The 22,475-nt window shown below is 37.3% G+C and overlaps 3 protein-coding genes across 3 annotated transcripts; 2 read left to right on the top strand and 1 right to left on the bottom strand.

Moving 5' to 3' along the window:
* The first annotated feature begins 5,960 nt into the window (after positions 1–5,960).
* LOC125187919 (calcium permeable stress-gated cation channel 1-like) lies at positions 5,961–13,780 on the top strand. Its single transcript, XM_048084581.1, has 12 exons — positions 5,961–6,359; positions 6,919–7,262; positions 7,378–7,539; positions 8,119–8,254; positions 8,670–8,771; positions 10,191–10,310; positions 10,437–10,517; positions 11,400–11,740; positions 12,033–12,278; positions 12,628–12,952; positions 13,039–13,272; positions 13,353–13,780. The coding sequence occupies exons 2-12, from the start codon at positions 6,949–6,951 to the stop codon at positions 13,605–13,607; spliced, it is 2,316 nt and encodes a 771-aa protein (XP_047940538.1). The 5' UTR covers positions 5,961–6,359; positions 6,919–6,948; the 3' UTR covers positions 13,608–13,780.
* An 815-nt stretch (positions 13,781–14,595) lies between these two features.
* Positions 14,596–18,056, top strand: LOC125190200 (glycosyltransferase BC10-like). The gene is made up of 10 exons (XM_048087424.1): positions 14,596–14,999; positions 15,233–15,349; positions 15,648–15,748; positions 16,691–16,762; positions 16,892–16,973; positions 17,252–17,332; positions 17,408–17,449; positions 17,505–17,564; positions 17,663–17,809; positions 17,889–18,056. Exons 1-10 carry the CDS (start codon positions 14,733–14,735, stop codon positions 18,054–18,056), a joined length of 1,137 nt encoding a protein of 378 aa, XP_047943381.1. The 5' UTR covers positions 14,596–14,732.
* A 694-nt stretch (positions 18,057–18,750) lies between these two features.
* Positions 18,751–22,067, bottom strand: LOC125190703 (uncharacterized membrane protein At1g16860). Its single transcript, XM_048088072.1, has 4 exons — positions 21,236–22,067; positions 19,898–20,053; positions 19,398–19,609; positions 18,751–19,301 (listed from the first exon to the last, which is right to left on the bottom strand). The coding sequence occupies exons 1-4, from the start codon at positions 21,983–21,985 to the stop codon at positions 19,109–19,111; spliced, it is 1,311 nt and encodes a 436-aa protein (XP_047944029.1). The 5' UTR covers positions 21,986–22,067; the 3' UTR covers positions 18,751–19,108.
* Positions 22,068–22,475: the final 408 nt, after the last annotated feature.

Here is a 22,475-nt window from a genome sequence, read left to right as displayed (position 1 = left end):
GGCCCACACAACAAAATGATCTTTGATATTGAAAAGGTATTGAGGCCCACACAACTAAATGATCTTTGATATTGAAAAGGAAATGCATGCGCTCAAACCTTATCAATAATTAAGTGAGACTGAGCCCTACCATGAGTGGTTTGCCACCACAATCACCAACTTTCATCCTATTGCCACATTCATCATAATTCACAATTATGCCACATAAACAGATAAACTAATTCACTTTGGCTTTATTTGTTGTCACTTGTCCGTCCCACTAGCATAATATTTTGCAATAAAGTTTCAATAATAATTCCAAAAAAACAAGAAAATAAAAGTTCTCATTGTGGGGGCCGATTTATGTGTCGGGTTCTGCTATTATTTATCCTAATATTACGTTTTTAGACTAATTATAATATAGGTCAATTATTGACGCCCCTACATACGACACTTCAAATTGAAGTATAAATGTATGTTTGTAATAATAAATTATGATATTAGAAAATTTTATATATGTTGGATTTGGTAGGTAGTATCAAGTATGCATTTTAATTAGTAGGGGCAATTAATAATTTGGTAGATTATTTTCTGACCTGTCTTGTCATGATTCAAATGTTAATTGTGGGTGTTAAGCAACGAAGGAATATAAATTTAAGAATAGAGTAAGGGAAAAGAAATCTATATCTCTTGAATTAAGATGCAAAGTGCAAACACTAGAAAATTCAAAAGAAATCACTGAAATTAATATGCCTTTCAGGAGAAGATTGCACATAACACTTTTTAAGTGATACTAGTACTAAATAATGACTTCTCCAAAAATCTGTCCATCAACGAAGAAAAATTAAAAATATTGGTCAAGTTGTAATTTATTATCCGACATTTGCATTTATAAGTTTTATTGAGCTTTCATTGCCAATTCAAAATTGCAATTCAAATGTATATTAACTAGCTTTAAAGAATGGTAAAAGATGAGTCCAAAAGCTCCGGTTGAATTTACGTTTGTCTGAAACGGTCTTCATGCCTGCTGCCAGCTAAGTTGTCTTTGTTTTTCTACTAATCCAGAAATTGGAACAAACAATTCTGTTTATTCATTGTTTTAAATTTAATTAGTCAGGCGAAATAGATTCTTTTAACCAACTGGTTGTTTCAATTCGACCAGAGCACCAGAAAACAAACTTATATGCTGACATATTATGTTAGTATTAGTATATTAAATAGGAGTACTAGCTATTGAATATACATACAAATTAAAATATTAAATAACTAAATAAGATTTACATTCGTTAATTGATAAGTAATATACACGTTGCATGCATGATGCATCTTTTTGAACGGGGGACGAGTACAGAGTATGCTTTGAGGAAATTATTTATAATTACCTATGCTCTACACTTAATAACAACATGATCGACATATACCATAATTTATTCTAGATCAGTCCAATATTAATAGTTTTGGTAATTGAATTCGCATATTTTAGTATAAAAATTGATAAAATATAGGAGAGATTATTTGGGTAATAGAATACATAAATTCTAAATAAAAATTTGATAAAGTAGGAGAGATAGAAAAAAAAAATTCAAATATCATTAATAGAGAATGAAATTCAGATAAATTAAAACTTCACCATAAATATTAAGATAATTTGACTATAATATTCATTTTATATTCTGGCATTCATCTCGTAAGTTAAATGTGTTTAGCTCATGATAATTTTAAGATTATTGATTCAGTGCAGTTCCATAGAAAATGGTGTGATTAAGGCACTGAAATAGCACATTCAATATGTGCCAGGGGCGTAGCCAGCATGTATGGAGCAGGGTCAAATGCCCCCCCTCAAGCCTTCAACTCTATTGTATTTTTATATATAAATTCTCAACTATATTAACAAAATACACTAAATGCCCCTTTTAAATAAATAAAAATTTTCTACACAGTATATTTTATTATTTTTGCCCCTCCTCAAGTGAAACTCTAGCTCCGCCCCTGATATGTGCTGATGTAGATTGAATATATACTAGCTATAGATCTCTAAGCCGTTGGTGTGAACTCTCTATCGTGGATATATCGAAAATTCTCATTCCCGAATATCTCATAAGATGATTTTAAAAAATTTAAGTATATCACGAAATTAAATTTAATCTAGAATGCAATTAAACGAACAACAAATCAGATCAAAGGAGATCCTAAAAGTAACATTTTTTCCATTTTGGGACGTTCCATCATAATAGAGGCATTTTCCTGGAGTATTTAGCAAAAAGTAGTACTCCTCCGTCCCTGATTAAGAGTCACACTTTTCCATTTTGGTTCGTCCCCAATTAAGAGTCACACTTCATTTTTACCATAAATAGTAATAGGTTCTACATTCCGCTAACTCAATTCACTCACATTTTATTATAAAACCAATATAGAAAATAGGTCTCACATTCCACTAACTTTTTCAACTAACTTTTTTTTACATTTCTTAAAACTCGTGTCCGGTCAAAGTGTGACTTTAATCAGGGACGGAGGGAGTAACACTTTTTCCCTCACTTACTTTATTCTCTCTATTTTTTCTTTCCTACTTTATTATCTCTTCACTTACTTTATTATCTCTATTTTTCTCTCTTCCCTACTTTATTATCTCTTCACTTAATATATTTAATATCTATTTCTTAATCTCCCTGTCGAAAAAAAGTAACTCTAGTACTATGAAACTGAGAGCATCTCCGGTGGGACGGACTTCCCGTCGCCCTTCCCAAAAACACCTCATGCGGTCATGCCACGTCATAAGGACTTCCCACCCTCCTGCCACGTCATAAGGACTTCCCACTACACAATCCGTCCTTCCAATCGCCCTTCCCGCGTGGACTTCCCGCAATAAAAAAATTTACAAATTCACAAATATTCAATTTACGTTACGGAACTAAAATTTCGATATGGAATCGGACGGGGAAAATGCAACAACTTCATTAAAAAAAAACATACATAATTATATATATATAAATTACAATTCAAATAAAAGAAAATTCAAATATCAACGTCTACCCCTCCGCGTCCAAAGCTCTTCCATGATATCGTTCTGAAGTTGTATATGGGCTTGTGTTTGCCGCATGTCGGCAAATGCGCACATCCGATCGGCCTCTTCATGAGGTACCCCCATACGTACATTCGCGGTGGCCACGCCATGGCTTGGACCGGCACCCGTAGCATCTTCATTGGTCCACTGAGTCAGTTTTGGACCTTCACTTTCGACAATCATGTTGTGCATAATAATACATGCGTACATGACATCGCCGATGCTATCAATATACCACATTCGTGAAGGACCCATCACTACCGCCCATCGACTCTGGAGCACACCAAATGCCCGCTCCACGTCCTTGCGCGGCCTCCTGACGAGCCGCAAAGTAGATCTTCTTATCTTCTAATGGGCATCTGATCGTGTTCACAATGACGGGCTAGTTTGAGTATATCCCATCCGCCAAATAGTATCTCATATTGTGCTGGTTGTCGTTGGCGACGAAACTGATGGCGGGACCAACGCCATTGCACTGATCGTTGAACAGGGACAACAACAGAAGGACGTTGATGTCGTTGTTCGACCCGGCTACTCCAAAATAAGCATGTCATATCCACAGCCGGTAGTCAGCTACAACTTCAAGGATCATCGTGGGATGCTTGCCTTTGAAGCCGCTAGTGTACATCCCTTTTCCAGGTGGCGGGGCAGTTCTTCCACTCCCAATGCATACAATCTATGCTGCCCAACATCCCGGGAAACCCGTGCATATCTATCAACTGCTGGCAGTCTGTGGGGCTGGGCTTCCGAAGATACCAATCCCCGAATATCTCTCTAACGCCCTGGCAAAAATACTTTAGACACTCGATGGTTGTCGACTCGCCAATGTAGAGGTACTCGTCGAACATGTCGGCCGTGCCTCCGTACACCACCTGTCTGATTGCGGCAGTGCACATCTGTATGGGCGTGTGACCGATTTGCCCGCCGCATCCTCCCTGAACTTGAAATACTCGTATCGATGCTCTAAAGCACTCACGATACGCATAAACAACGGACGATGCATCCTAAAACGTCGCCGGAATAAGGCATCACCAAAACGCGGCTCCGGAGCGAAATAGTCACGATACAACCGATGATTTGCAGCGATGTAGTCTCGGGGTACTATAGTTCGACGACGGATCGGCCGAGGTACTGCCGCTTGCTGCTGCCGCTGGTTGCCCCTGTCATAGCGGCCTGCAATTCTTCATTACCGTCACTATTACTATCGCCCCCGTCACTACCACCCGCACCACTACTAGCCATTATAGATATACTTGAGAATAGAAATTTAGAGAGAGAGAAACTTGTTAACACAAGTGGTGTGAATGAAATCAAGTTCAACGAGCCGTATATACAGAGTTTTTTTTTTTTTTTAAAACAAATTAAAAATGGCGGACGTCTGCGCGCCCTTCCCGTGTCCTCACCGGACGTCCGCGTCCGCCTCTCCTTGCCTCAATAGAGGACGTTCCCCACGCCCTTCCCGGAAGCCTCTCCGAAGGGCGACGGGAAGGGCGCCATTGCGGATGCTCTGAGAGATTAGTAATTTCTTAATAAATTTTGTTATCATAAAATTGTGAAAAAAATAAGATTTTACAAATACAAGCAATATAAAATATATTTTTACATATACAACCTTACACTCTTGCCATTACCATAGAATGGAATAAAAAAAAGATGAACAATTGGATAAAACAACGAAATAAAAATACACTGAATTATCTGATTGTAAAAGGTGAATATAGGGGATCCCTCTGACCACAAGACGAAATACACTCCACTTAATAATGGTCACTAATTGATGTATCATCTCAAAGACAAAAATGACATTCTTCATAATTAAGTAGAATCATCCAAATACATTAAACGTCAACAAGCTTGATGGAGTTGAGAGAACCACTTAACTTTATCACATCATTTCTCAATTACCAATATTTATTTTTTTAGAAAAATGTTGCATGAATCCATGTTGTACGATAATATCTACTGATATATTGATTCATATAGAATAAATACGGAGTATATATAAAAACCAATTAGTCAAAATCATATAAATTGAAAACCAATTACTAGTATAAATTAATTAAGAGCCCTACCAGTTTCAAAACAACTTTTCAACACAGAGAAAAGACTCACTTCATGTATAGACACTGTAATTCAAAATTAATTGTATTACCGCCATGAAGAGTTTGTATTTTAATTTTTCTTTAGTTGAAAACTTGTACTACTTCATTTGTTGGCCAATAAAAGCATGCGTGGTGCGTGGTGCGTGGTGTAATCACGTTTTGGAGTAGGCAAAAAGTTGCATATTGGCATAAGTATATATAGGTAGTTAAACCCCTTGGACCAAAAAATTGACATTAATGTGCTAGTCTTTTTGCATGTGAATTATATACTCCTATATAAGTAGTCGCCTTACATAAACTTTAGCATCTAGACAAAGTATTTTTCCACTTCGAGGGACGAATATCTGAGATGCCAAACCCAATTTGATAGAATTTCAACCCAAGACTTCTTATCTGTCACAAATGATTGAAATAATAAAAATTATTATCATCCCATGTAAATAAGGACAAGCTCATGTGAATAAATTCCCATTTGAATTCCACACAAAGATAATCATATTCCAATATGATAGTATCCATAACTATATTTTCTGACATCCTCTATGCGTGCATAAAACATGATTGGAGTATTTGCAAATATTTTAAGAAAAAACTCAAAAACAATTTAAATAGTAATACTAAGTATAAACTTCAGAAAAATATACCTATAGCTTTACTGTATGTGAATGTACACAAGCCTTATCCGCTGGAAAAGAAAATAGCCGTTGCAGCACTGATGCGACTTGCCGACACTTCAACTAAACTATACAATTAATTATGAAAGAAATAAATTTAAGTAGCTATTTACTCATTATAGCAAATGGGGAAACAGAAAACGTAGCAATCAGGTAAACAAAACACAGTGGACTCATAAAAAAATATCAGTGAGAGAAAAAAAGTCGCAGTAGCCAACAAATCCCACTCCAAATCAGAAGAAGAAGAAGAATCTCCATTGTCGCTTGACCCTATTCGATTTAGTTATATATACCTCTTTTGACACACACAACTACTCTCTCTCTCTCTCTCTCATTCCGTAGGTGTGTGTATTGTGTATGTATAGGCGCTTGTCTTGTGGTTTACTGTAATACATATCTTCACGGAGGAGATTGCGGTGGATGTTCTTTACCTTTTGTTCAACTTCGAATCAATTCTATTCCATCCCCGATCCGCAACTCTCTACCTTCTGAGTTGATTTCTTTTGGCTTTTCTTCATGGTTTTTGGGGCTACTACATCATAAGTATGTTTTCTTCCTTTTTAATTAACTTTTCTCGTTTGTTTCTAGTGTTTATCCTCTTATCTCTGATGCAATTTGATTCGACGAATTCGGCTGGCGATGCTCTGGTTTTGAATTCCGGTTAGTGGTGAGGTTTAGGTAATAGAATGTAAAACTCCTCCGCTTTGCACCGGCTACTGTCTACTTTTCCCCAATTTTTGGTGCCAAACATGATTTTGATGTTGAGGATTCAGTTAATTTGCTTATGGAAGTTATAGGATATATTTCTTTGTATTATTTGAAAATCATGTTCAACAGCTGGGATTATTATCAGTTTGAAGTTGTGCCAAAGGATTTACAAGATATTTGGCGTTTTGTGTAATTGTCTTAAATTAATTTTAGTCAACTTTTTTCTCCAATTCTATAGCTATACACGATTCAGGAATGTGTATCTGATTGTACAACCGTGAACTTTATGTTTGGATTGTAGAAATGTTTTACGTATCCATAGCATAATTGACTGCATTATGTGGCATGTTATAGATGGTTTATGTGAAATTGACATATTCTGGTTTGGAAACAGGAGGTTTAGGCAATTAGCTAGAGGCAAGACATGGCGACATTTGGAGACATAGGGGTTGCAGCAGCATTTAATATTCTCAGTGCCTTGATTTTTCTTATAGCATTTGCCTTCCTGCGGCTTCAGCCATTTAATGATCGAGTGTATTTTCCGAAATGGTACCTCAAGGGATTGAGAAGTAGTCCCAGTCACTCAGGCGCATTCGTTACCAAAATTGTCAATTTAGACTGGAGAGCTTACATTAGATTTCTGAATTGGGTACCAGAGGCACTTAAGATGCCTGAGCCGGAGCTTATTGATCATGCAGGGCTGGATTCAGCTGCCTATCTGCGGATTTACTTGCTTGGGTATAATTGCACATTATATTTCCTTGACTTGCCGTTGTATGCTTTATCATATAATGTTCAAAGCTGCTAAATAAGGGGAAATTGTGGAACTGATTCTGCATTTTGGTATATGCAGACTAAAGATTTTTGTTCCAGTGACGTTGCTTTCGTGGGCCATCCTTGTGCCTGTCAACTGGACGAACAACACCTTGGCAGTGTTAGCTCAAGGAGATGAAAAGATAACATTTAGTAATATTGACAAGCTCTCTATTTCAAATGTTCCGCATGGATCACCTAGGTTAGGAGTTAATTCCAACCATCTTCAATTTGTTACTTGCTATTCCAGAGTTCCCGGCATCTAATTTATTAATGGGATGTTGTGAAAACACTGCCTATTTTGAGAAATTGAAAAGTTGGGTACATTTGTATCTAAGCTGTTTTTCTATGTTGGCTCTGTATCGGTGTTTGTTCTAGTGTTTTGCAATAGCCTTTTATTGAGACATAAAAAGTTCTAACCTAGTTGTGAGGTGGAGACAAACTTTCTCAGAGCATTTTTTTGTTGCTAATGGGTAACAGGAAAACAATATTTCCTCATTAATCTCAGATGATTTGCAGGCCATCGTCTTTAATTTGATAATTGAATAAATCTAATTAACTCAATTGCAATGGAGATCTTTTACACATGCAAGAGATTTTCTTCTTGGACATGCACACCTCCAGTTTGTTGGTCTTCTTCGATGTGCACATGATATTGTTCAGGATCTAGACGCCTTCTAATTATAATTTTTCATGTGCAGTAGTTAATGTGTAGTATTTGCTTTACATGAATATACGACTCTGATTGAAATGTGAATTACACTTATACGTCTATTCACAGGTTTTGGACTCATGTAGTCATGGCCTATGTCTTTACTTTCTGGACATGCTATACGTTGATGAAGGAGTATGAAATAATTGCTACAATGCGCTTACACTTTCTTGCTTCAGAAAAGCGTCGTCCTGATCAATTCACAGTAAGAAGTATTATCTTGTTGACACTGTAAAAAGGCTGTCTGCTAAACTAAATTCAGACAAGTTTTTAAGATTCTATAAAAAAAAGTAAGTTCTCGGGCCTATAAGCTCATGGATATTATTCAATAGTTAATATTGGAGTCTGTAAACAGGTTATTTTTGTTTTGTGCTGTTGAGAAATATACTAAGACGAACATGATGTGATGATAGTAAGGCTTTGTTGAACATAAATGTAGTGAAATGCTATTTCAAATAAAAAAATTGCTTTGCGCACCCTTCTGTACCTTTTGGTTAACACTGTTTGATCAGCATGGTGGAAATGCTAGTGTGATAGATGGTTATTAATGATTTAGAATATGGATTGTTACCAATGTTTGAACACTCAAGTTTGGACTTTGGTGAAACTTTTCTACGCAGGTTCTTGTCAGAAATGTGCCTCCAGATCCTGATGAATCAGTGTCTGAATGTGTGGAGCACTTTTTTTTGGTCAACCATCCAGATCACTATCTAACTCATCAGGTTTGTTACTGCTAAGATTTACTGCAAATTAGTATATAGATGTATATATATTTTCAGAATAGTTGAGATTTCTGCTGGGACTGTTGTCTGCTGTCTTCTTTATTCAGATATGTCACATAGAATAACCCTCTGCCATTCCCCCTCCTTGAATTTGATCGAATACTGTTCTTTTCTTATCAAAGTATATGCCTGTCAGAAAATGATTCTCCTTCCATTTGAAAAGAGGTTCATTACTTATACTCTCTCTCTCTTATGTCTCATATATGATTTTAGGATTAGTTCTCAATCTCATTTATGACTACTTGTAACTTTAATAATTAAAAGAGATTCTTTATGATTGCAGCAATAAGATGCGTCTTTTAATAGTCTCCTTCAGTTATTTTCATTGTATAATTGTAGGAATCTGCCTCTACATTTGTTATTTTTGATATAGCCTACAGGAGGCAAAGCAAATGGCCTGCCTCTAGGCCCTCTACATTTCTTATGTGATCCTGCACGCTTCTTAAATTCTTCAGTTATTGTTCATTAATGGATCAGATTTCACTTTTATAAGCTGAAATGATTTCACGATACTGTGATAATTACCACTATTGAGACTATGTTGAAATCTTGGAGTGTACAAAATAGAAGAAATAGATTGCCGTGAAAAAATGTACATACTCCCTCCATCCCACAAGAGTATGCACTTTTGGTTGCAGTGTTATCAAATAGTGGATATGGCGGCGCCATGGCGCTATGGCATGGCATTTGGTGGTGGAAACGCCATAGCACCATGGCGCTGCCATAGCACCGCCATATCCGCTATTTGACAACATTGCAGTGTACTGCATTTAGGGTTTAGGCATTATGCTAGAAACATGGAGGTTGGAGTTGTATTTTATGCTTTATTAATTGTTTTAAGAGTTTTAGATGTTATATTTTTATTATTTTTGAATTATATATAAATATATAAGTATTATTTTATTTATTTAATTATTGACTGCCATATCCGCCATAATAATACGCTTTATCCCTGTGGCGGTTTTTAGGCGAACTGCCATAAGTCGCCATGCGAAGATTGATAACATTGTTTGGTTGTGCACGGGTTTTAAAGCACGATTGGTAAAGTAAGAGAGAGAGGTAGAAAGAAAAAGTAATTAAAGTATTGTCAGTGGAGAATGAGACCCACCTTATTAGAGAGAGAAGAGTTTCCAAAATTATAAAGTGCATACTCTTGTGGGACAGACTAGAAAGGAAAGAGTGCATACTCTTGTGGGACGGAGGGAGTATTTCTATTTGTCTTTTCTTGTCAACATGGTCATTTTCTATTGAACTTCCTGTACAGTGGACCTCTTCAAATCATGTCCTCATATTATAGTAGTTGATAAGTGTAGTCTACTACAAAAATTCAAATATCTGTCTGATTCCAAATACATACAGGTTGTAATCAATGCCAATAAACTTGCAAAACTGGTTGAGGAGAAGAAGAAAAAGGAAAACTGGCTTGACTATTACCAATTAAAATATTCAAGGAATCAAGAGAAACGACCTATGACTAAGGTACTGTTTCTTTGTTGCTTTGAGTCATCTCATTTCTGTTTCAATTGTTAGGAACTTCATCTTCACTTTAGTATAATTATTCAATCACTAGTTAACGAGTGCTATTTACTTATTTCAAACCTGCAGACTGGTTTCCTTGGCCTTTGTGGAGATAAAGTGGATGGAATTGATTATCAGACAGCTGAAATAGAGAGACTGACCCAAGAAGTGAGTACAATAGAATTTTACTTGAAAAGTAACTTGAAAGAAGTCTTCCTTGCTATATGACTATTGCATTTGAAATGCAACATTATTATAACTATTTAGGGCACTTCACAATCTGTCATTTAAAGCTCCAGCTTCCAAAACAAATAAGAAAATCCGTATTGCACGTGCCACGTATAAATCCACCATCCAAAAAACCAATTCTATCCTATTACTGTGGGGCTGTTTATAACTGCATTTCGCTTGTTTCTCTCGACTGTAGAGTGCAGACAAACAAAATAGAGAGAATGCATTCACAATTAGATCTTTTAGGGTTTATGTAACAGTAGTTATCACACAAAGAGTATTCATTTTCATAGTTGCCTCTTGTGATCTCCAGCTTTCCTTTACTACCAGGCTAAGGACCATCTTGGCTCATCTTTAGTTGCTCAACAAACTAATAACTCCGTTTAACTTGGTAACAACTAATGGCTCAGTTAATAGATTCATTGTTTATGTGGATGCTACAGAAAGATAATTAACCATTTTACGTAGAAGATGTTTAATACCTGATATTAATGTAGTTTGTTTAATTTCACAGTAGTGTCATGCATTATTAGCATACACAAAACGTAATCTGCAGAATTTGGTTAGTCAAACAACTGTTTGTTCATCTAAAGATATAAAGATTATTCCTTTATTGGCAATTTCTATCTTTTTAATAGTATAACCTATTTCAAATTATTTAAGAGTTGCTTTCTGTCACTTTCTGTCACCTAAATGTTTCATGAATTTACTTAATGTTCTGCTGCTAACTAGATAACTGATCTTGCTAGGTCTTACTCACTACAAAATACAAATTGATGATTCTTAAACTTATAATTTTATCATATTATTCACATGTAGATTGAAGCAGAGCGGGAAAGGGTAAAAACTGATCCGAAGTGTATCATGCCAGCAGCTTTTGTCTCATTCAAAACTAGGTGGGGTGCTGCTGTGTGTGCACAAACTCAGCAGTCCAGAAACCCAACTTTGTGGTTGACTGAATGGGCTGCAGAGCCACGTGATGTATTCTGGGCTAACCTGGCAATTCCTTACGTTTCAATAACTATTAGGAGGCTTATTGCTGCAGTAGCTTTCTTCTTCCTTACATTCTTCTTCATGATCCCTGTTTCTGCCGTTCAGTCTCTTGCAAATATTGAGAGTATTGAGAAGAGGTTGCCTTTTCTCGAGCCAATTGTTGAACAGTGAGTATTTCTTCTAAAGCTGTTTACGTTCATTATAAACTACGTCTATTTTTGGTGGACGGAGGTAGTAGATTATATAATGAGCAGTAGTTAGCATCATTTTTTAAACTTATGTTGAGTTATTCCTAGATTAGTTACTCATTCCATTTTTTCACCTTTTGATTCTTTTGAACAAGTCAGTGACCGACATTTGGAAGGTTAAGTTTCAATAATCACCTTAGAAACAAATATTGCTACTTTTTGTTGTGGTATATGTTACCAAAGTAATGATAATGCTATATTCGTGGTGCAGGAAATTTATTAAATCTTTCATCCAAGGTGTTCTTCCGGGGCTTGCTTTGAAGATTTTTCTTATAGTGCTACCAACAATATTGATGATGATGTCCAAATTTGAAGGCTTTCTGTCGATATCAGCTCTGGAGAGGAGAGCTGCCTTAAGATATTATCTATTCAACTTTGTTAATGTTTTCCTTGTGAGCATAATAGCAGGAAGTGCACTTTCACAACTTGATAGTTTTCTTCGTCAGTCACCAAAAGAGTACGTTATCTGAACATAAACCATCTTGACTTGTTTCTCTTATACCTTTGATAATGAAAATGAAAATACTGTTTTTCATTAGTTAAACTCTTACTATATATGTAGTCATTCAATGGGTGGATTGGTAATTTGTTTGGTTATTTTTTGTACAACATTAAAACCATTTTGTATAGGCTTCTCTTCTTATCACCTGGTAGGATGATATGGTTATATTCCTATGTTCTAACTCAGAAATGTATGGATCTTCTCTGGTATAAAATATGCTAAGAGAATGGTATCCTATTTTTAATGAATCTGTCATTATACATTAGTTGCATCTATTTCGCTTATACGTGATTGTGCAATGCAGAATCCCTGAGACACTTGGTGTTGCAATCCCTATGAAAGCAACTTTCTTTATTACTTATGTAATGGTTGATGGATGGGCTGGTATTGCTGGAGAGATCTTAAGACTGAAACCACTCATATTCTTCCATCTGAAAAACTTCTTCCTGGTGAAGACTGAAAAGGACAGAGATGAGGCGATGGATCCAGGAAGCATCGGTTTTAACACCGGCGAACCTCAAATACAATTATATTTCCTTTTAGGTCTTGTCTATGCTGTGGTGACACCAATTTTCCTTCCTTTTATTCTGGTATTCTTTGCTCTGGCATACATGGTATTTCGCCACCAGGTAGAATAATCCTCCTCGATCTCTCGTGTGTGGACGACTTTCCAATACAGATACAACTGACATTGTATTCCCTTTTCTTGGTGCAGATCATAAATGTATACAATCAAGAATATGAAAGTGCTGCAGCATTCTGGCCAGACGTACACGGACGTATTATCTATGCCCTGATCTTCTCGCAGATAGTCCTGATGGGATTAATGGGTACAAAAGGTATATATGAGGCCCCACTGGTCCTTATTGTGCTTCCGGTGTTGACAATCTTCTTTCATCTCTACTGCAAAGGCCGTTATCAACCAGCTTTTGTTAAATTTCCTTTACAGGTTTGTAGCATTTCTTAATTCATGGATTATTCTATTCATATCAGATATTTATAGTAATTCAATGCACATCTTGGTTTCAGGAAGCAATGATGAAAGACACCCTCGAACGAGCAAGAGAACCTAACCTGAATTTGAAAGGCTATCTCCAGCATGCATACATCCACCCAGTTTTCAAAGATGATGAGGATGATGAAGATGAAGGATTCAACAAACTTGATGATAGCGTGATTGTACCCACGAAAAGACAACAGTCGCGGAAAAATACACCAGTTCCCAGCAAACTTAGTGGTGGATCCTCACCATCGCTGCCAGATCACGAAGGCTCTTTGTCTTAGCAGGTATACTGATCCTGTTGTAAATTAATGAGAGAGTAGTTAAAGTTCCATCGAGTATATAAGCTGTAAAAAGTGATTCCAACTTTAACATCAGCTTCAATGAGGTTCCATCGAAAAGTTTGTATGGTTATATTGGTTAGTATTTGTATTGAAATGAGAGTTTTACGCCCTTCCGTTTGATCTTCCTAAATATTCACTCAATTTCTTTTCATTTTCAAGGCTTTATGACCTTTTCTTTTCTGAAAATTTCTTTATAAATGGGGGTTGTTGTAGTATAGAGATTTCAATATGACATGTGGCTCTGGTGTTGATAGACAAAATTGATTTTAACCAACTTTGCAATGTTGGCGTGTTACCATTTTTTCTATTTTGATTATTCTACACTACTTTAGCTCATCATACTACGACAACATATCTGTGATTCAAATTTAAGCAAAACCCTTTTCAAGCTTGCAACTATTGAATATCCATTTGTAAGTTTTTCTATGAAAAAAATAACAAAATGAATTTGTGATGCTCTTTCAATTACGAAGTTAAACTACTGAATGCACTACTGTTTTAAATTACTTCATAATTTAATAATTTTTCTATACTAATGTTTAAGAATTTTATTTGCTTCATAATTTATTTATCCGGCATTGACTAGTCAAGGTGATTAGAGATCTACGCTATTCGTACTCCAGTTGTGAATAATGCACAATATAAAAATATAGTTATAATTTTATAATTAATTAATTATTCATCCAGATATTAATAACAAATTAAAAGAATAATGTGAGTATAAGGGGCAAAAATGGAAAACGTGAGACGACGTCGTTGGACTTGTCCCCTCCACTTAGCAAAGAAGCACCTCCCAACCAACTGAATCACCGCCAGAAATCTTCCGTTTCAAACCAAACTTCAATTATTTTATTATTTCAACAAAATTGCTTTGCTTAACGCTATAGATCGCGCTCTCCACTTACAATGTACATGTACTCCTCTTTCACCCTCTCTTTCCGTTAATTCACTGCTTATTTGTTGATTTAGCTACTGTTTTTTTTCATTTTGAACAACAGGAGGAGAAAGAAGAGGAAGTATTAGGATTGAGATTCAGCGATTTTTGTGTGTATGTGAGCGGTGGCAATGACGAAGAAGGCACAGGCATCGATTAAGCCGGGGCTGTCGATGCGCCACGTGTTGTGTCTCGGATGGAAGCTGGTGATCCTACTTTCTGTCGCTCTTTGCGTCTTCGCGTTTCTCAGAATCCAGCAGTATTCTCAGTCCACGGCTGCTCTGCCCCGGAAATCTCGCTCTCTCACCTATGACTTCAACGGCAATCCTAAGGTCGCGTTTTTGTTTCTCGTTCGGAGAAATTTACCCCTTGATTTCCTTTGGGAGAGCTTTTTCGAGGTTCGTGCAATTTTTGTTTGCTGAGGAAAATCTGTTGTTTTTGTGCTTCTCGATTCTTTTGGTATTTTACTTCTGACTTTGGCTCTCCAAGTAGATCACATCAGGGAGTAGGATTTTAGGAGGAGATTTGGTCTTGCTCGTTGTAACATGCTGCTGTAGCCTTTTTTTTTAGCTTGGAGATGATTACATTTCCTTCTGATTTGAGTTTTTAATCGGACTTTAGCTCTTTGCAGAATGTTGATAGGGCAAAATTCTCAATATATATACATTCTGAGCCGGGTTTTGTGTTTGATGAATCGACTACAAGATCGACAGTCTTCTTTGACCGGCAACTGGGAAACAGCATTAAGGTAATATCACCACTTTCTTCATTGTTTGGATAAGCCGATTTGGAGATATAGTATGTAGTTGTATGTGAAAAATAAGTGAAATATATAGATTGCAAGTGTATGAAATTCTGCAAATCCAAATGACCAAATCCATATCCTATAGGTTTCGTGCAGTATGATTCTCTGTGTTTCAACGTTTATCTTGAGTATCCTTGGTGACTATAGAATGTGTGACCTGAAGGACACATAACCTCCTGCTGCTGTTTGAAATGCTTCTTTCCTTAGCCACAGTAGATTGATATTAAGAGTGCTGGTGTAGGTAGCCTGGGGAGAAGCAAGTATGATTCAAGCTGAGAGAATACTTTTTGAGGAAGCTCTTCAGGATCCTGCAAATCAAAGATTTGTACTTCTATCAGACAGGTCATCTTCATTACAGCCCTAGAACAGTGTTTTTGTCGAATAAAGTTGTATGCAAATTCTTTTGGTTCGACCTAATATGGTGCAGTTAGCAACTAAGCATACGAACAAAATCTTAATTAGACAAGCTAGTACACGTTCCAATGTCAATTGAAGTTCTGGATATATGAGTGTCATATTGAGGTATCTGTGCCCTTACAATATAATCGGATTTATCCATAGCCTTGTGTGTTTCTAAAACATAGAACAAGTAGGAGTGCCATGATACAGTATCCGTGTTATTAAATAGTACTGCCATGGCAGTAATTTGTAAAAACGCCATTGCCAAGACAATTTGTGGTAGATTTTGATGGCGTCCGCCACTGATTATTTATGCCATTTAAGTATCTTAGTTAGGCTTTTTAGTTTCTTCCATTCCTACAGGAAAAAAAAAACTCATTTTTTCTGAGTGTACTTTCACTATTTTTGTATGTTGTAAATCTTGCTTGGTGTAAATATTTGTTTGGATAGTTAAATATCTCTCAATATAGTTTTCTTTATCAACCCCTTCGCACTCTTGCGGCTACAAATGGGGAGAAGTCAAGGACTCAAAGGAAAATATGAAAGCATATGGGGCTTAAGTCTTAACTTTACATATTGAAGTATACGAAACAAAAATCAGAAGATGTTGCAGTATACACTGAGAAAAATTGCATTTATCATATCATTTTTGGGATGTCATTTCATGGGTATCAACACCTAATTTTCATAATTACTGTTTCTGTCTGAATTTTTTTTTTCATAATTACTGTTTCCATCTCAAATTTTTTTCATAATAACTGTATGCAGTTTGTGCCAAATTTTATTTTTCCATATTGCGTAATACATTTGTGTATCCGTTAATGTTTTCTGCATGGATGCGACTTGAACATTGATCGTTTTCTGACTATAGATGTTTGCAAACAGTTGTGTCCCTTTGTACAACTTCAGCGATATTTACAACTATCTGATGGGTTCTCCGAGAAGTTTTGTGGACAGGTAGTAAATAAAAGTTAAGATAGGTTTCACTTCTTGGCTACTTGTTTTTTGATACATTTTATTATGGGCTATTTAAAAGCATTTGTTATATAGGATAGCAGATAGCTAAATATGAGTTTCCTTTGCCAGCTTTCTTGACAAAAAAGATGTTCGCTACAATCCACAGATGTCACCAGCTATATCTAAGCAGAAATGGCGGAAAGGATCGCAGGTTAATATCTTGTTTCATGGTAGTCATGAGCCTCATTGTTTGATAAATTGATTGCTCTTAACTCAAACCAGATAATCATAGTATCCTTGACTAATTTGGTGCCCCCTTTTCCGCACCCATGAATAAACTTATTCAATAGTCTCTCAAATCTCAATGTAAAAATATCCACAAAATCCATCTATTAGATAATTGAGCCTTCTTATGAAGGGGTGGTAAACTCATTCAACAGTTATCAAAACATATTGCTCTAAATGAATCTAATTGGTTATCTACTTCAGTGGGTCACCTTGATTCGAAGACATGCAGAAGAAGTTGTTGATGATGAAATTGTTTTTCCCATCTTCAAGAAGTTCTGTAAGGTACTTTTATTTTGTGAGTAAATATTTGTTTGGAGAGTTAATTTGATAAACTTTAAAAAATGTGTTTTGTTGCAGAGACGTCCACCAGTTGATGCAAGCAAGGGCAGGAAGAATCTTGTAAGTATCCATTTTCTGCATATTGGTTGACCATTTAATATTGATTTGGATGCAGAAGCTTCAGAAACAGCACAACTGTATACCAGATGAACACTACGTGCAGACATTACTCGCAGTATGCAAAAGAACTTTTATAATGCATATACCACCACCACACCCACATCTGGTCAAATCTTCAAAGTATACTCTCATCTTTCCATTTTTGGTTTGTAGATGAAAGATCTTGAAACTGAACTCGAAAGAAGAACAGTTACCTACACTGTATGGAACCAATCCACAACAAACACAGATAATGGCGGTTGGCATCCTTTCACCTTTAGCTACGCAAATGCAGGATCAGAACAAATAAAAAAAATAAAGGTTTGTTTGTTTCATCTCAGGGTGTTCCCTATACAAGGCGTTCTTCTGTATTTATGTTTTGTGGCATGCGTGTTTTCAGGATATCGACCACGTATACTATGAAACAGAATACAGGACAGAGTGGTGCAGTAACAATTCCACATCTGTTCCCTGTTTTTTATTCGCAAGGAAATTTTCTCAAGGAGCTGCAATGCGCCTTTTGAGTCAAGGAGTAGTCGGTAACTTTGATGTGTCTGCATTACTGTAGCAAATAATTAGCCGCAATAAAAATAATTCAAAATATACTACATATACGGAATTAAAATTACGATTAAAATACGGAATTAAATTTACGAAACATATACGGAAAATTCATTAATTTTATTTAAATAAAAAAAAGTACATTAACTAAAAATCATAAAAATAACATCATAAAAAAAATCCGGGCTTCCACACACGAGCCACCTTGAATCTGTTATAGTTTGCCGCTAGCCGAATGGGGGTCCGGGGCGCGGAGAGGCCCCCAGCCCGACGGTATGACATGTTTCTGTTTTAGGTCTTAATTTTGTATTTGGCTAGTTGTTGTCCATCGCTAAATGTTGCTCTTGTACAGAAATTTAGAGATAGAGAAAATCGCGTTTATATAGTTTTTCAAAAAATTAAAAAAAAAGAATTAATTTTTTTTTTTAAAAAAAAGAATTAAAAAAAGAAATAAAAAAAAAACAAAATTCGAAGCTCTGGCCGATCGGGCCGCCACAATGGCGGCCGCCGATTTCGCGCTGGCCGACTCCAATGGTTCGGCTAGCCGATCGGCCAGCGCGACGAATCGGCTAGCCGGTCGCTAGCCGCCCATTGCGGATGCTCTAAGACGAGATGTTTGACAACGGACCCCATAATCGAATAAGACAGCCATGACAAGATAAATTGCTCAAGGTTGGTCTGCAACTGAAACTCAGAAAAAATGAGGCTGAATTTAACAATCTGATATTAACATGATACTTATAAAACAAAATGAGTGACAACATATAAATTCACATTTGACATTGATGGAGTGAAAGAAGAAATGGAGAATATACAAAGCTTGACCCAGATTGATGGCTTCTATACACTCATATCAATCAAAGAAGCCCACTTGCTCGTAGGGAACGTTACCCGTCTCCGTAATGTGTATTGTTTATCTACCATGCTTATAGATTTCACACCTTCTTCATCAACCAAAACTATGCACAGTGGATCTCCGCTGGATCTTCATTACATCTCATACATTCCACTGTCCACGTGTTTGTTTGCCAAAAACCAAAGACAAAAAAGACGCTTCATTTACACAGGGATCACGTCTGCATTTTGACTATCATCACAAGTCAAAGTAAGGCCTTCAATGTATGTCGGCAGAAGGCAGCATGGCCAGCGACAACCGGTTGAGACCGGCTCAGAAGGTGGGACGATCATGAGCACGTTGTCCAGTCGTCGAACCACACCCATAACACTCACGGTACTTCCTTCTTTTATATATCTGCAGAATCAAATGTATTCGCACTTGTTTCCACATGTTTTCAAAAGCAAAACACAATTTTTTGGGTACTAAGTATATTGCAATGAGGTATCTCACCCTTCTTTAAGCCGCGTTAGACGGTCATCACTCGACTTGCCTCGTTCAGAAAGCCAGCGTAGAAAGTTTGGAGACAATTTGCTGGAGTCCTTGGTGACATCAACTACTACTTTCGATTTCACAAAAGGGGCAACCTTAGCACCATAGCCTGCTTTTACAAGAGCTCTCAAACCAGACTGAAAATCTGATATATAAAAATCCGCAACATGCCTCTGTTGACATAAAGAAGCAAGGACAATAAATTACTTCCAAGGAGAAATTGTCTGCTTGTGCAACTCATTACAAAACCAGCAATGTAAGCCACTAAAAGACAGATAAATCTTGAAATCTCATGCTTTATGCAACATGTTGTTGATAATGAAGGCACAAAATCTCCATAAAATGAATGAGGTGTATAGCCATAACTCAAGCATGTAAATGGTGGCGTTCAAAGTGACACATCACAGAAGATGCAACCTTATGATTTGAGTTAGTGAAGCAGTATCTTTCTCAGCACTAACCTCCGAGTATGTGCATGCCCAAGAAAACCATCTTTGTTTGGCATTAGCTGGTTTTGCACCACAGCCTCTATATTCATATAATTCTGAGGATGCATACACACATCTTTGTACCTTCTGGAAAGAAGTTTCAAGGGGTATGCTGCCACAAGTGACAACCTGCCAAAAACCAATCAACATTTGATAAATACAGGTAGGTACTTTGAAAGTGAAAGTAACTTAGGATAACTGATGCAACTAAACTGAGTGCTAGCTGCTTCTATATTACTACAACTTATGACCATGACAACTCTTTTCAGCCATGGTTCCCGGAATCAGGATATAATCAGAAAAAAAATGGCTGACTTTAGCACCCCTACTATCATCTGAACTTGACAGGTAGAATGATACACAAACCCTCTAATTTTCCATCCCAAAACACACTTTCAAACAAAGATCTGTGCTGTTCAATCTTGTGAAGATAATAAGAAGAAGACACACTTTTCAATAAGGTCGGGTTCTAGCTTCTAAGCACATGAAAAGATGCAAGTACGTGTGCAAGTTCAGAACAGAACTAGACATAATTTTAGCTAAGTGATTTATGCCTAAACAAATGTGACATAAGTCAAAGCAAGCAGTGAAGAATGGCAACATGTTTCCCGGTTACTCGCATCACTGTATAACTGATACCACTTGGGCATAATCTGCCTCACTTATGTCATAGGCATATTGGCGTGGAGATACAGAAGTTACTTGCAACATCTGAAACAAATAAACTGTGCAGAGGAGCATTGCCTCAGTGCCCGTTCAATTAATTACTAGCACAATAAACCCGTTCTCATCGACTCCTAAGAGCTCAAATCTCCACTTCCACGAGCATATCACTATTATTGAATATACTTATCGCAACATTTAGTTATTTTTTAGTCAAACCTAAATTACAACAATCAGGTAAATGATCCAGATCTGAAAAACCAGTTGAAGGTAAAACAATCAAATTACCCCCCTTCATAGTGAAATATTGACACACTTGATGATCAAATTATCAGAAAAGATACACCCTAAAATATTTTACCAGGTCAATTTCAACCACTATCATAATCATAATCCAAATAAAACGGGTATTCCCCTAAATTGCTGATCTTCATATCCAATGCTCCAGCAGTCAAACTGGTCCCCTATTTTCATATAAATATAAAATATATATACTAGAGAGAGAGAGAGAGATCCGCCGAGTGCCATAATTAGCAACAAGCTGGGAATAACATACAAGGCAGAAGATGAAATTGGGCGTAATTAAATATTCAAAATTCCGCAAAATTCTCCTAATAATTAGGCACTAAAAAACAAATGCGTAATTACCCCGGTGACCTTGACGAACTGCCCATCAACGGCGCCCCTGAGCTCAGCATCTGGATAATTGTTTAAGAATCCCAACACGCCGCGATTCCTGTAGGCGTAATTCCACACAAAAATGACGACAATCGGCACCAATAGCGCCGCCACCGCCACCAGAATGACCGGCTTCTTGACGGACGCCATGAGAAACACCCCGACCACCAGCCCCATCACCACCACCACTAAAAACATCCACATTGCCACCTTCGAAACCTTAAACCCTAATTTCACCTCGTCGCCTAGGCTCGTGACTGCGGAGCCGTAAGCCGCCTTTTTGAACGAGCTCGGCGCCGCCGGTGCGTCCAGCTGCCCCGACCTCCGGTTCGAGCTGAGCGGGCCCGAGGTGATGAGGCCGGTGGGCTGAATCGGCGTCATCGGCCCGGAGAAGGAAGAGGACGAGGACTTCTTGCTCATAGGCCCCGAATTCTTCCCCATTTGGCCGGAATTGGGGCCGGATCTAGCAGATCCGCTGTTGTGCTGGGAGGAGGAGGGCTGGCGCGAGGGGACAACCGGCGGCGGGTGGTGGTGGTGTTCCCCGCTGGATAGGTCGACGCCGTACATTCTTCCGAGCTCGCCGGATTTCTTAACGTCGCCGCCGGTGTAGGGAACGGCGCGTGAGCCCATTGTGGGCTGGCGCTCCTTGAGCTGCTGCTCGGGCCGGCCCGAGACCATCAGCCCGTTACTCAGCTGGTGCGACCCGCTTCGGACGCTCATTTTTTCCTTGAGAGAGAGGAAATGGAAGTGAGAGAGAGAGGAAAAAGGCTTTGTAGGTGTGGGTAGAGTGAGAGTGTAGTGCAGGTGGGAAGGGAAGCGAAGGTAATGGAGAAGGCGAGTGGTGAAATTACCAAAGAGGGTCTACTGTCGACGTGAATGACCTTTTTATCCTTGGTCTTCTGTTGAGAATAAGATGCTCCATTCCCGATGATTAATTTTTTTTATTTCATCTATTAATGCTCGTATTGTTGTTAACAGTGATTAATTTACTAATTATTGATTACGTGGCATCAAATTAAGTTTTATATTGGCAAGGCAAATCTTACTTAAATGAACCATTAGCGCTCTGTTAAATGATAAATAGATGATGGAAACCACAACAATAAATCTGAATACATTCCCCCAATTTAATCTGCGGATTCGAGTTCCATCAAATTGACTAAATTAAAGATTGAATCTTATGATTATGTTCTATTCATTCTCTTGTTTT

This window comes from Salvia hispanica, chromosome 5 (assembly GCF_023119035.1).
Source record: "Salvia hispanica cultivar TCC Black 2014 chromosome 5, UniMelb_Shisp_WGS_1.0, whole genome shotgun sequence".
Classification (NCBI taxonomy): Eukaryota; Viridiplantae; Streptophyta; class Magnoliopsida; order Lamiales; family Lamiaceae; genus Salvia; species Salvia hispanica.
Note: the sequence above shows the minus strand (reverse complement) of the source record. Positions and strands in the feature narration are given on the sequence as shown.

Excerpts from the sequence above, each read along its gene's own strand:
- LOC125187919 (XM_048084581.1), top strand. The coding sequence starts at position 6,949 with ATGGCGACATTTGGAGACATAGGGGTTGCAGCAGCATTTAATATTCTC. Across the intron at positions 10,518-11,399 it reads TAGAGAGACTGACCCAAGAA|ATTGAAGCAGAGCGGGAAAG; the intron begins GTGAGTACAATA and ends ATTCACATGTAG. Across the intron at positions 12,953-13,038 it reads ACATGGTATTTCGCCACCAG|ATCATAAATGTATACAATCA; the intron begins GTAGAATAATCC and ends TTCTTGGTGCAG.
- LOC125190200 (XM_048087424.1), top strand. The coding sequence starts at position 14,733 with ATGACGAAGAAGGCACAGGCATCGATTAAGCCGGGGCTGTCGATGCGC. Across the intron at positions 17,333-17,407 it reads TCTTCAAGAAGTTCTGTAAG|AGACGTCCACCAGTTGATGC; the intron begins GTACTTTTATTT and ends GTTTTGTTGCAG. Across the intron at positions 17,450-17,504 it reads GCAAGGGCAGGAAGAATCTT|AAGCTTCAGAAACAGCACAA; the intron begins GTAAGTATCCAT and ends ATTTGGATGCAG.
- LOC125190703 (XM_048088072.1), bottom strand. The coding sequence starts at position 21,985 with ATGAGCGTCCGAAGCGGGTCGCACCAGCTGAGTAACGGGCTGATGGTC. Across the intron at positions 20,054-21,235 it reads AGTTCGTCAAGGTCACCGGG|GTTGTCACTTGTGGCAGCAT; the intron begins GTAATTACGCAT and ends GGTTTTTGGCAG. Across the intron at positions 19,610-19,897 it reads GGGCATGCACATACTCGGAG|AGGCATGTTGCGGATTTTTA; the intron begins GTTAGTGCTGAG and ends TTATGTCAACAG.